The sequence below is a fragment of the Diplotaxodon limnothrissa genome, linkage group LG1 (assembly GCF_057381915.1).
Source record: "Diplotaxodon limnothrissa isolate DT_005_m linkage group LG1, D_limnothrissa_male_GT1.1, whole genome shotgun sequence".
Classification (NCBI taxonomy): domain Eukaryota; kingdom Metazoa; phylum Chordata; class Actinopteri; order Cichliformes; family Cichlidae; genus Diplotaxodon; species Diplotaxodon limnothrissa.
The window spans coordinates 15,556,902-15,571,319 of record NC_140596.1 but is presented as its reverse complement, the minus strand read 5'-3'; the positions used below and the strand labels follow the sequence as shown (position 1 = coordinate 15,571,319).

General features: G+C 39.4%; 1 protein-coding gene across 1 annotated transcript in view; it reads left to right on the top strand.

Annotated features, from left to right (window-relative positions):
• The first annotated feature begins 7,632 nt into the window (after positions 1-7,632).
• The window catches only part of smyd3 (SET and MYND domain containing 3), a 116,178-nt gene continuing 109,392 nt past the window's right edge, over positions 7,633-14,418 (top strand). Inside the window, exon 1 of the mRNA XM_085370218.1 lies at positions 7,633-7,820. Within this exon, the coding sequence (XP_085226344.1) occupies positions 7,657-7,820 (164 nt within the window). The 5' untranslated portion in view covers positions 7,633-7,656. The remainder of the gene's footprint in view (positions 7,821-14,418) is intronic.

The window sequence follows — 14,418 nt, the reverse complement described above, 5'->3', positions numbered from 1 at the left end:
CAGTCCAGCTTTGTCCAGCCACTGGTAGGATTTCTGGATATCAGCCACCTCCTCTATCTGCCGGTGGTACATACCGTGCAGGGGCCTGTCCTTCCATACATACATATATATATATATATATATATATATATATATATACACACACACACACACATTGGGTGAATGTGCAGTAGTAGCAGCAAGCAGGTGAATTCTGTACATTAATATGAATAGACATCTGACTATTTTACTGGATAGACAATATAAACATGTTTAAAATTAAAGGAATTTGAAATGTACATTGTTCCTTGGTTTAGTGTCTGGAAGAGAGTCCTGTCTCAGTCAATTATAGATGATGTGAGATGATGTGAGCGGGCGGGTGTGTGTGTTTAGGGCACGGATGGCTTGGGGATAGAAGCTCCTCTTGAGTCTCTCTGTCCTTGCCCGGAAGATGCGGAACCTTCTACCAGATTGCAGAAGTTGGAACTGTTTGTTGCCAGGATGGGACGGGTCCTAAAGTATCTGCGCTGCTCTAGTCCGGCATCTCCTGGTGTAGGTGTCCTGAAGCGGGGGGAGAGCAATCCTGCAGCAGCGTTCTGCTGTACGGATCACTCTCTGGAGAGCTTTTTGGTCCTTCACACAGCTGTTCCCAAACCACGATGTCATGTTCTGTGTGAGGATGCTCTCCACAGCGCCTGTATAGAAAATCCTGAGGATCTTTGGAGAGACCCTGAACTTCCTCAGTTGTCGTAGGTGATACAGGCGCTGCCTAGCCCTTTTGGTCTGGACCTGAATGTGGGCAGCCCATGTCAGGTCTGAGGAGATGTGGACACCAAGATACTTGAAGGACTGCACCCTCTCCACTGGAGCTCCATTGATGATAATGGGCTTGTAGTCTCTGTGCTGACCCCTTCTGAAGTCCACCACCAGCTCCTTGGTCTTGCCGACGTTCAGCTGGAGGTGGTTGTCCTGGAGGGGGTTGTTTTAGCTAGTTGAGCTCAACAAAAATGGAGGAAACTCGGGAAGAGGTTAACGTCAGAAACTTTTGCAGAAACTGGAGGAACTGCTGCAACTATGTTTTCCAGAACAAATTTATGTTTGCGAGTTTGGCGGCTGTTGTCCTCGGTGAGTTACACTTGATTTGAGACTGTTAACATGCTCTAGCTAACTTTCTTTAAAACAATATGGTAGTTAATTAGGACTTGTGGAACACAGTTAACAAAACAACCACAAAGTCATTTTTAATATTTGTGCTTTAACAACATTAATTTATTAAACCGATTTTCTAATACAAAATGAAGATTGTTTATACAGGTAACCTCAACAACTAAACAGGCCTTTTTGCTGCCTACACCTTTGGTTGCTGGGCTAATCAAGCCTCCCTGTGTTAGCTGGGCCTCCTAGCACTGCTATTTCTGATATATTATTATTATTATTATTATTATTATTATTATTATTATTATTATTATTATTATTATTTGCACCCCCAGAGTTTAAAGGGTGCCTTGAGATTTTTTTCCAGTTTTGTAACATGCTTATAACAAACTACGGTAACTGCTAGCAGTGCTGAGAGTTAGCCATAAAATAACTGTGGGTGTAACAGCACCATCCACTGGACCTGATCTATGTGACCCCAGATCTTATCAACAGGCATGGACACTGAACAGATCCTCCACACACATGAGATGTTTTTTTTTTGTTTTTTTTTTTGTCATCAACAATTTTTATTTATTTCATTTTAAACTTCAATAACAGAACTTAAGAATAACTACATAAATAAATAGTTTAAAAAAACATGGGATGTTTTTTATCTCTTTATTTATGAAGTATACACGGAAGTACAACAACAATATAACAATCCAAAACAGATCTACACTACAGACATATCTAAAGTTTACTAGGCATAATCATCTTTACCTTAAATAAAATATTGGAGGTTGAAGAAATGGGTTAAAAAAAATACAAATGAGAAAATAAGAGTAAAATTTGGTAAATAAAGCTTGAACACTAACAAGATGTAGAAAACAAAGGCTGGTTCATTCTTTTAAAAAAGTTTTATAGTAGTGGAATGGACAGTGTCATATAATCTGCTCCTCCTGTTGAGCACAGTGTATCAGCAGCAGGTTAATTCAGTGGAGAATATTCATCTTCAACTAGTATGTAGGAAACAGATAAATGACAACACACATCCCCTACAAGGTGTCTTTTTAACCAACAATTATGAATTGTATTATGTAAGTCATGTATAAGTATGTATAAGTCATTAGTACATTTTTCAGTAAAGAAGTAAATGTTTGTAATCAAAAAAACCCCAACAAATGTTGGCAATGTGTTTGATTTATATTCCATATTCTATGGTATTGTTATGTTTTTGGCTCTTGTTTTGGCTTCACTATTCAACTTTCTCCAGTTTTTCTCAGATTTTTCCTCTTTCTCTGATTTCTGCCTCCTCTCTCATGGTCCTCCTGCCCCCATCTGTCCACTTATCCATCTGTTTTCTGTTGCTCATTGAGGTCTGGGTTCCTCTCCAAAGCCAGCTCCTCCAGCTCTTTTGGATGGACACCAATCCATTTCCTATCCAGCTGGGAGACTTAATCCCTCCAGTGGGGGGGCATCTGACTTCAACCACTGCTCAATCCACAAAGCAACAAAACCCTATGGCTCCTCCTGTAGGTGGTGGGCCCCCACGAGAACGTATGTGGCTAATTCAGGCTGAACCTGACTGGGTCCCATTGGTTCCCCGGCACCATGTCCTCCAATGGAGAGCCTGATTACCGCCACAGAAGAGGCAACAATCTGGCAGAAAAGACTGGAAAACCTGCCAATGGGTGGGCAAACCAAAAGGCTGCCCCACTTCTCTACCTGAGAGACAACAGAGAGCGAGAAAGAGAAGAAAAGGGGAAAACAAGCCCAAGCACGAATTATATTTAGAAGAAATGGTACAATAGCTTATTAAACACTAATCCAAAAGCAAAATAATATTTGTTAATGATTAATCTTTAACTTGGCATCTGTACATGTTTGAGAAATTAGGTTGTTTATTTTGTTATTGAGAATAAATAAAATTGTCATATTTTGTTTTAACTGGTCAGTGTTTTGTTGTGTTTAAATTCACATTTTCTTTTTAAATCAAAGTAAAAAAGAAGAATTTCAAATAAGAAATTTTTAAAAAGATGTCCTTGATCATTTTTCACTATACGATTTTTTTATAAGATGAAATTATACTCTTTTTTTCTCTTTCATAAAAAAATATTAAAGTTGTGTTTTTGCATGGCTTTTGTATTATTCCTGCACTCATTCATTTTCAAAACATTCATGAGCTGTTTATGTATTACTTTTATGCAGGACTTGCTGTTGGCTTGGTCATCAGGAGTGTCAACACTCTTGCAGAGGTAGAAAAAACTACCTCGGCTTTCCAGGAGAAATACTCATGCAGATGCTTCAATTCATTACTGTTCCTCTTATTGTGACCTCTGTGATAATAAGTAAGATAGTGGATCATTTCTCACCAAATTAACTGATATATTCTGGATATCTAAAGTGCTGTGCAGACGTCTTGAGCCACATCTCATTTTTCAGATATAGTTTCCAAGGAGCCAGACTTGCTTGTAATTTTAAAGTGGTCTTGAGCAGTAGTTCTCTCTGCTTTCGGAGGATTTCTTTGGACATTGGTGGCTTTTTCACTCATTTTCAGTCCAGTGATCAGTACTATTTTCAGAGGAATGGTTTTTTGTTTGCTCAGCCACGTAAACACTGTATAACACACACACACACACACACACACACACACACACACACACACAGTCTCAGTGGAAAGGTGGATGTCAAGAAGCTGCCTTTCTTAAGCAAGAGAAATGAATGAATTCAAATTTGATATTTTGTGCAGCATGGTGGAGGCTCTGTCACAGTTTTCAGCTGCTTTTTAGCCAGTGATGTCAAAATTGATGGAAGATTTAATGATGTGATCTCAAGCACACTGCCAGTACAGTAAAACCATACCTGGATAGGACAACGCATAATGGAAAACTGTCTGTCATGGCTTGGCCTCCCCAGAGTCTAGAGCTCAACATTATTGAGGCAGTGTGAGATCATCTGAACAGAGAACAGAATAAACGGGCGCCGACATCCACAGAAGGCCTGTGTGATGTCCAGCAAGAAGCCTGGAGAACTACTCCTGAAAACTACTTTGAGTTAAAGAAATTACAAGAAAGCTTCCTATGAGAGTTCAGGTTGTGCTGAAGAATAAAAAAATAAATCTTGACTTTCAAGCTCATTAAAATTTCCCCCTTATTTACTTTCAACACATTTGCATAGTACTGTACTGTCCTATACACAAAGTCCTAATAAAACATAAAATTATAATTACAAAGGCAGTTTCTTGAAAATAGTCGCAGTGGTGACTGCTGATTATTTAGAGTATCTTGAATACTGTGTCTGCATAAGCCTCACTAGCACATAACTCAATATCGCTAAATGCACTGATATATATCTAAAAATAAATGTTAAAAATTATTTTTTTTGCAATTTAAAAGAACTGACACTTTCAATGGATGTAATATATACAAAAGTAGTGATTACAAAATAGTTGCGAAGCATTTATAACTCACATTTATTTGTCTAAAGCTATATTTACAAAAGACGTCACTTCATCAATATCACTTTCAATAAACAGCATTATCATTTTTAGTCACATTACAAACTTAATTTAGTCACATTTGAATTACATACAAATAAAAAAAATAAAAAGGTATTTGGACAGCATTATAAATATTACTCATGTACGTTGTAAAACCTGTTTTATGCCATTTTAACATTCAAACTAAATTACCATCAGGTATTGAATATCTGGATTTTAATTATGGCTGCTTAAATGTAGTATCTCTAATCTGGGTATGGTTTGTTTGAAAGTCTGCTGTGTCTATCTGCTGATTACTGTATTGTCTTGTGTTTTATACTTTTACAGGAGTTGCTGGTTTGACTGCTTCTGCCTCCAGAAAAATAAGTATACGTGCAGCAGTATACTATAGCTTGACATCAATTGTGGCTGTGATTACGGGTAAAAGACAAAACTATAAAACAAGAAGCCAGTTACTTTCAGATTTTTTGTGGACATAATTGAAAATAGGAATGTCTGTATATCTGTGACTGTTGTAGTAAGTAGATATAATCTAATCTGAAGCTTGAAGCATCTTTCCAGCACCTTACTGAATTTATGCCACCAAGAATTAATGCAATTCTGGAAGCAAAAGAAAGTCAGATTTAAATATATGTAGTTTTATTACTGTGTAAATTAATGTTAATTCACAAAATGCTTCAAAATGACCAATAAGGACGTGCCCAGAAGTTGGGTGTGTTTAGCAAGACTTACTTTCGCGTCTTATTTGTGGTTCTGTATCTCTGTGTATGTCTTGCAGGATTAGCTCTGGTGCTGATAATCAAGCAAGGAGCTACTTACAACACTCAAGATATCAAAGAAGGAGATGAAGAAAATTTCTCCACTATTGATGCTTTGTTGGATTTAATAAGGTGACTGTATATACAAGCAACAACAAATTGCAGTAAAGACTGCCATGATTTTTGTAGATGGTCAGCATGAGGAAATGAAAATATTTATGAAGGTTAATTCGTTTCTTAACAGAAACATGGTGCCACAGAATTTGTTTCGGGCCTGTGTCCAGCAGGTATTTTACCTTTCCTCATGCTATGCACACACCACTCCCTTGTTTGTTTTCAATAAAGGGTGAAATGTAATATTTATGCGATCTATGCGATTTTGTGAGCTTACTTTTTCAAATAATAATACATCAAATAACTGTCAGGCCACTTCTCTTACTGTGCTCCCCCTCTTGCTTCAGAATACCGCTGAAATTCATTTGGTGGCTCACTACGTTGATGATGTCAACACGCTTGGCCTGATTTTCTGCTCCTTTTTTCTTGGACTGACACTCAAGCTGATGGGGGAAAGAGGGGAGATCGCAGTTGAAGTTGTTACCATACTCCATGGGACCATGAAATATGTTATTAACTTAATGTTAAGGTACAGTGGAACCGTATAATCTGTGGTGAAATAGAAGTAAAAATATATGCTGCCTGGAGGTTTTCTCTCACTGTCACTGTCTAATGATCCATTTTTTGTTTCTTCCAAGTTTGAGAAAATTCAGGAGTCAAATGAGCTTATTTCACCAGAGTTGAATGAAGTTTTGTGTTCTGTAACTAAGACTGGAGTTTCTGGATGTAACTCTGAAAAAACTGGAGTTTCTGTTTTCACTTCTCAGCCAAGTTATGTTGATCCCGAGCCACCTGTTTTTGGATCAGTTAATAGTACAGGGAAGGCTTCGGTAGTACTAATTAATAGTGAGCTTTCAGATGTAGATTACATGTGTGAATCTGTTATGAAATTTTCTGACTTGGACAATCATAATCTCACTCAAGACATTAAAAATGCTGTTCAAAAGACTATTTGCTGCTCTGCTCAAAAGACAATTTCTCCTACTGCTGAACTAAACAGGGACAGTTCAATTTCCCAGCCAGATACTGTTCAGGCTACACCTCATGAGACTGTTGTTGGTGTTGCTTCACCCATGTGTTACGCGGCTCACCAGCCAGTTCATTCTGAGGCTGCCTGTGATAAACCTCATGTTTCCATTATCTCCTGAGTTAAATTTCACAAGCCCAGAGTATGCTCATTCAAAGACTGTTTGCGTTGCTCATTGTGAACTCTTCAAGACTGTGCGTTCTGTGATTGTCCAGGTTAAGAGCAACAAGGTGTCATCTGCTGTTAACAAGCTGGCAAAAATACTTGGTTTGAACACTGCAGAGTTGGTTGCTCAAGTTAAAGTTTTAGTTCCACGATCATGTCTGTATAAATCTGTGCTCCATGCTTTTCAGCCAGTAGTCCTGGGAACTGTGTGTGCAACTTCCCAGGCTGCATTTTGTAAGACTGTGTTTAATGTTGCTTCACACCCAGTTTATTCAGACACCGCTTGTATGAATTCTCCAGCACCTGTGACTCCACCTGAACTCACCTTTCCTAAGACTGCTAATGTCAGCCTGGACAACTTAAGAGTAGCAGTTTTACCAAGGTCAGCCAGCCGGCTCGGTCACTCAGGCACAGCTGGCTGCCGGCGGAGCTCACGGGCGTGTCACTGAAACCCCCCCTGGCTTCTGCTCCGCGGCTGCTGAGTGACCCTTCATCTGGGACTCTCCAAAGTTTTGCTAAAAGTGCACAAATATTACACAATAGAGAATTCAGAAATCACATTTGATAGTGCATACTTCATTAGTTCATATTAATAAATCTAATAACAACCATACACAGCATTACCTAAAACCAAACTAAAATTAAAAGGGAAGGCATTGGTTTATTATATTAGTGATATTAACATATTATTATTAATAATGTTTATTGACATTTCTATGCCATTTACAAATACCGTCTGTGTTATATCTAAAGAAAAGCAAAAACACTAAATAAAAACCAAGTGTTCAAAATAATAAACTGTGAGGTGCACATACAGTTTGGAAAGAAATAATAATAAAAAAAGAAATACAAAAAATACGAAACAATCGTTTTGCATTTATATGTAGTAAAAGCGTGTGTACGTTCATGTGACGTCATGACGCAGCGTTTATCGCGGATGTAAACACGGAAGTTTGTTTCACGTGGAGGGAAAATCAATGATGGCACCGATTCTCGAGCGTTTCGTCAGCCCCGGGAAAGGTAACGGTCTCCGGGCAACGGGCAGGATACGCAAAGGAGAGCTGGTGATCTCTGCCGAGCCGCTGGCCTGCTGCGTGTCCAACAGACTGGCCAAAGAGGTCTGCCACCACTGCTTCACTCGGTAAGAAGACCGGGTGTGCTCGCTCTGTCAGTGTGCGAACAGCCCTTTGTGGAAAGGAAACGCTGCTGGGTGGTTAGTAGTGTGTTTAGTTAAAGTGGAGGCAGTGTGATGGTTGAGGACTCGCTCTGTGCTTGTGGGAAGATTAAATAGGTAAATGATTCCCATCTATGTTAGTTTGAGTTTACCGAAGGTGGTCTATACGGTCTACTGTATATCATAGACTGTATAGTCTTTATATATAAGTGGGTGCATGGGTACTATGGATATTTCTTGTTCATAATAGCTGCTAAATGATAACATTAGTAGATGTAGTTCTTCAACCGGCCACGAGATGGTAGCAAGGCTCCTTCATGGAGGAGGCAGACTTCAGTTATGATAATCTGACAGTGAAATTTATAACAGGAAAAAATCTTTATAAGTGCTGTAAAAACAATAATATCAACAATATCAACAACCATGAACCCCTTCTTTGTTAATGGGGGAACGAATATCAAACCAAGCACTTCATGGTTTAGACGGACTTTCTGATCCAAAGTTCAGCTTCACTTTCAATATATGTAAATTTTTCTAGTGAAATGTTTAACATCATTTGTCCCATCCACGACACAACATTTGGTCTATAAGATCTTTATGATAGATCAATATTGATTTGTTTTGACTGTGACTTTCTTCTTACGAATACAGTCCAAGTAAATGGAGTTCTGGAATTACTTTTGAGATAATTTTCTCATGTCACTCTGACCTCAGCCCATAGTGTTATTAATCTTTTAGTGTCTGCATATTTGGAGCATATTTCTGATTTAACTTGGCATAATGTATAAAGGGTTGCACTAAAATAAAATTACAGTGAATTTGTCTAAGGCGTGCAATAACTGACTTAGTATAGAGTTACAAGTTTTCACAGGACTATATGCAATCCTGGGGAAAATTAAGTGCACCCCTACTGCTACGATAGGAATTAAATATAGGTGCACAGGTGTGCTTATCAAAAAAATGTATATGATTGAGGTCAGCCTCTGTTTTAAGCACTTTTATAAAAGCAGACATTTAGACAGTTTCCTAGTCTGGAGCATTCAAGTCTGTGTTGACACAATGCCGCAGTTTCCCAAGAGTGGACTTCCCAGCAAATTCACAGTAAGTGCACAGAGTAAGTGCAAAAAAACCAAAGAGCCATGCCTCAGACTCTACAGGCCTCACTTAGCATGTTAAATGTTGAAGTTCAGTTAGAGAAAGGCTGAATATGTGTGACTTTTTTGGAAGGGGTTATGGTAGAAAGTCTCCTCTCTCTATATAAAAGTACACGGCAGTATGGCTTAGGATTGCAACGCTGCATCTGAATAAATGACAAGACTTCTGGAATAATGACCTTTGGAGAGAGGATGAACCATATTGTGTTAGAAAACTTGGAAATGTTATTATCTTTGCGTTCATGACCAAGGACTCAAAGCCAGTAATACCTGTTGTGGCTTTTGTTGGTTGTATGATCTAAACATGTACTCTTGTTTAGATATAGAATATGCATTAAGAGTTAGTATGCACTATCAGTTGATATGGGGCCTCATGTTGGGTCCTTTATTACTGCCTGATTCTGAAGCTCTGTCCTTTATGCTGCTAAATTAATTTGTCATTGGGATACCAAGCAGCAAACTTACTGCGGTGTGATGTTTGTCCACATGTATACAGCACTAAATTAGCCTCAGATTGTTTTTTGTACTGACCAAGTTATTCTCTTGAAATTATAAATAGTTTCTCATATCAAATTCATAATTTTTTTTCCATTTTTCCTGATTATATGTGGGAAGGTACACATTATCCTTTATTTGCATCAATCTGATGACTTGTCCTTGGTTTCATCTCATTTGCTGCTGTTATTTTTTTTTTTTTTTTCAGTTTGATGCTTAATGATAGCACTGTGGTTTTCTCTACTGTAGCCAAACCTACTTAATCAGGCTAAATGGACGTATGTGAATTTAATGAGGCTGCTAAGGAGAGAAACAAGTGTGCTAATTTCTGGTGCAAAGTGATAGGTTAATTACTGTGGGCTATAAACAGTACATATATGAGCCTAGGAAACAAATGAATAGAGACAGTCTAGCAACGGGATCACATCAGCCGTGATGCCAGTGACTCTCATCAGTGGACAGCACTCGCGTTCAGCCTGGGCCTCTGTTTTTGTGTTGTATTGTGTTGACAGACTTGTCCAAAACTAGCCTTCCTGTCATGGCTGGTTGCAATGATCAACACAAGAAGTTATTGCAGACATCTTCTGAGAGAATATTAAAATACACATGTTTAAACAAGAAAGTAATGCTTTTTAGAGAGTGTACTCACTCTTTAATACTGCAGTCAAAATTACTATCTCTTCTCACACTGTAATATGTATCTGATGAAATAATAAATAGTATTCAGTTTCATGGTCAATGAAAATGAAATCTCCTGATCTGTACCCCACCATCAACACATACACGTAGATGTGTGGGTAAAAGTCTCTGCAGTGCTGTGAAAAACGGTCTGGGCTCACCCTTTCTGATTTTGTATTAATTTTGCATATTTGTCACATAGTTTCATATTTGTTATTACAGCTCAAATAAATTTAAATATGAGACAAAGATAACCCAAGTAAACACCAAATGCAGGTTTTAAATTTTGATTTCATTTGTTAAGGAAAAAATCGTTTGTGATAACTGGCAGTGAGTCTTTCACATCGCTATGGAGAATTTTGGCCTGGTCTTGTGTGCAGAATTGTTTTATTTCAGCTGCATTTAATGATTTTTGAGGATGAACCACATGTTTCATGCCAAAGCATTTCAATCTGATTTAAGTCTGCATTTCGATTCATTTTGTTTTCAGCAGCAAGGCAGCCCTAGACCATAATACTACCACCACCATGTTTGACTGTTGCTGTGATGTTCTGTTTATGAGATGCTGTGTTCATTTTACAGCAGATGTAACAGGAGTTAATCTTTCTAAAACGTTCAACTTTTGTCTCGTCAGTCCACAGAATATATAGAATATGTGTATATTAGGGGTGCAACGATACTCGTATCGATATTGAACCGTTCGATACAGTGCTTTCGGTTCGGTATCGAACAATACAAAATTTGTAATTTATTTTATCAACTTTCCTTCTGACGATGCTGTCTGTGTTGAGCGCTCAGTGAATCTGCGTTCGACTACTCCGCCTAGGTTGCACTGTCGAGCGCAGATCCACTGAGCGTTCAACACAGACAGCATTGTCAGAAGGAAGAGCGCAGGGCAAGCTAGCAGACAGAAGTTAAGCTCTCCTTGCAACATGGCAAATTGAACCTCCCCCACCCTCATTCAGATCTGGCGTTTGGAATTATTTTGGTTTTCATGTGACGTATGACCCTGAAGGTAAGCGCGTCATGGACTAAAGTAAAACAGTATGTTGGATGTGCCACGCAATGCTCAATTACATGGGTGGGAAGTAGTGTGTTAGTGCAGTTAGCTCATTAACGTGTTAGCCGTCTAGCCCCACGCACGGGGCGATCAGGGGTAGCTCGTTAACGGAGATTTGCCGTGTTGTGGCGTTAACGTCATTTCAACGAGATTAACGCTGACAGCACTAGTGGGAACACAACGAATATGACTGCACATTTACGCCGACATCATCCTAGTGCAAAGACAAGTGGAAGCAGACAAAAACAACAAGCATGCATGCTACAAACTTTACCCGAGTCATTTAGATAGCCGTTAGCACATGATTCTCCTCATGGGGACCTGATATGTTTAATATTGTGGCGAGCTCAGACAAGGAGGAGACGGAGGTGTCGTTTGGTCTTGCTTCCCGTGAGCTAGCCAGGGAGCACAGCCGTTTATTGACATCTGCAGAAGAACACTGCCGCTAGCTAACTGCTCAGCGCAGCAACCGCACAGCAACAACAACAACAACACACAGGGCGCCCTCTGACCCCGGAAGGACACGCCGTCGCAGCGAGAGGGCGTCACCCGTCACTATGGCAACATAAACAAAACATAACTGTACAAACAGAACCCTGAACAGCCCTGACCCGCTACATAGCCCCCACCTAAGGGGTCAGTCGTCCCCGACGACGCCATTACCCCACACAAAGTCCTGCAAATGTCCAGGTGCCTTCTTTTGGCGCACCGGCCGGTCACGACCGGCGGGGGAAAAGTCACTCGGGTCAGAACATGGGGTGCCACCATCATCCCACTTCTGACACCAATGTGGCGAGCTCAGACAAGGAGGAGACGGAGGTGTGGTTTGGTCTTGCTTTCCGTGAGCTAGCCAAGGAGCACAGCCGTTTATTGACATCTGCAGAAGAACACTGCCGCTAGCTAACTGCTCAGCGCGGAAACCGCATAGCAACAACAACAACAACACACAGGACGCCCTCTGACCCCGGAAGGACACACCGTCGCAGCGAGAGGGCGTCACCCGTCACTATGGCAACATAAACAAAACATAACTGTACAAACAGAACCCCGAACAGCCCTGACCCGCTACAATATGCTGCTGAGAATATAGCCCAGAAGAAGCGTATAGTATTGCTTTTATTTTGGAAAGAGCCATTTCTCTGTAATAAACTCTCTTTTCCAAAGATGAGTGATTCCTCAATCAGATTTATTTTTTTAATTACTTTTGTTTCAGCATCATTAAATTTAAAAACTGTACTTTTGAGTTAAAATATATATTTATAATTTTAATAAATGACAAATTAAAAAGGCATGAAAATTTTTTTTGTATCGAAAAAATATCGAACCGTGACACCAAAGTATCGAACCGAACCGAACCGTGAATTTTGTGTATCGTTGCACCCCTAGTGTATATATAAATATAAATATACATATATATATGTATGGAATACCTGTTTTTTGGGGGAAAATGGCCAAAAACACACTGAGGACCAAGTTGTATGTGCCAAATGTGGAGCAATCCATTTGAACTTAAGTAGGACAGTTATCTTTCTTGGATTTCTGTCTCATCGCTGCCTTGTTAAGGAAAGAGTGGGTCATCACTGTGCAGGCTCCAGTTGTGACACAGCAGTGACAGTCAATGATCAGTACATTTGGCACCGCAGCACATCCACTTTATCCACGGTTAATGACGTTAATGTGGGGGATGGAACAATTCTATTCACTTAACTGTCCAAGTGCCCCAGAGATACACGCTGCACCTCACACTGCTTTGTTAGAGCAGCAGAAGACTGTCGCCGTGTGCCAATAGCTGCAGTGTATGCCTCCTCCGTTAGTTACTCAAATAAAAGCTTAGATAATAGAATAATAGTAAAGAGATAATAAACACTCTGCTGGAATGTAAATATGCTACATGAACTAACTTCAGGACAGGGCTGTTTATTTTCTCTATTGTTTCTTTTTTCCGAGCTGCTTCCTATGCATAGTGACAAGATGAAGATGAATCAGCCAGCAGATAAGAGGGAATGCAAAGGTTATATAAAATAAAAACTAGTGTTTATATGTAAACATAACATATAACAAGTAAAAGTACAATAAAGGGAAAATAGAGAACCATAGAAATGAGGCAAGAGGAAAGTAAGAGAAAGATAAACAGCCAGAGAGCAAGAAGTGGGAGGGGTGACTCATAATACAGTACAGATTTAAGTTCCTCCACAGCCCAACGTATCATTGTGTCTTCCTTAGATCCCTGCATTCAAATTGTGGACAGATAAAACAAGTGACATCATAGAAAGTAGGCAGCCATCGCTGCTGAGTAAGCAACTGATGCTGTTTCTACCTTGTGGCGGCCAACTTTGCAGCACTCGTCAAACCAGCTAAGAACACGTTTCTGCACCTTATGCAGTTGCAATTGGTGCAAATCGTTTAAAACCATAACCGATGGGACAGAAATATTTAATTTTGTTGACAGATTGTCAGCAAATTGACTTTAATTTAATTGATTTAACCATCCTCCAAAAAAAATGGACTAGTGTGCCCTCTATATAAGTTATAAAGCTGTTATGGAGTCATATACATCCTAATTCCATCCTACTATGTTGATGGTCAGGAATCCCAGAGGACTGTTTAATCATGTCCCAACACCATGTAATCAAAAGCATGGCTGAGGTCGAAAATATCTGTCATCCACAGTGGAACGACTGGCAGTGGGAGGTACGTTTCTTTCAAAATCTAACTTGGAGACTGCTCCTTTGAGTCTCACACAAAACCTTGAGTAATGGGTGTTTGTTAAGAGGAATCTACCATGGGACATCATAAGTCTTCATGGCAGTATCCAGCAGCAAACTTTATAATATAAAATTGGACATTTTAGCACAGAAATCTATGGCTGTTGTCTTGGTTATGGAACAAGCTCCAAGTGGTCACTGGAGGAACTGCAGTTTTTTTCACTTGACTTAATTCTTCCATTTTTGTTCAATTTAACAACTCGTACATTTAAATTGTATTGAGACAAAAGATGATGTATCGTTAGGAGGGCATGACCTCTTTGAGTGAAGGGTTCACTATATACACTACCAGTCAAAAGTCTGGACACACTTTCTCATTTCATGTTTTTTCTTTATTTTCTTGACTATTTTCATTGTAGATTCTCACTGGAGGCATCAAAACTAAGAATGAACACACATACATGTTTATGTAG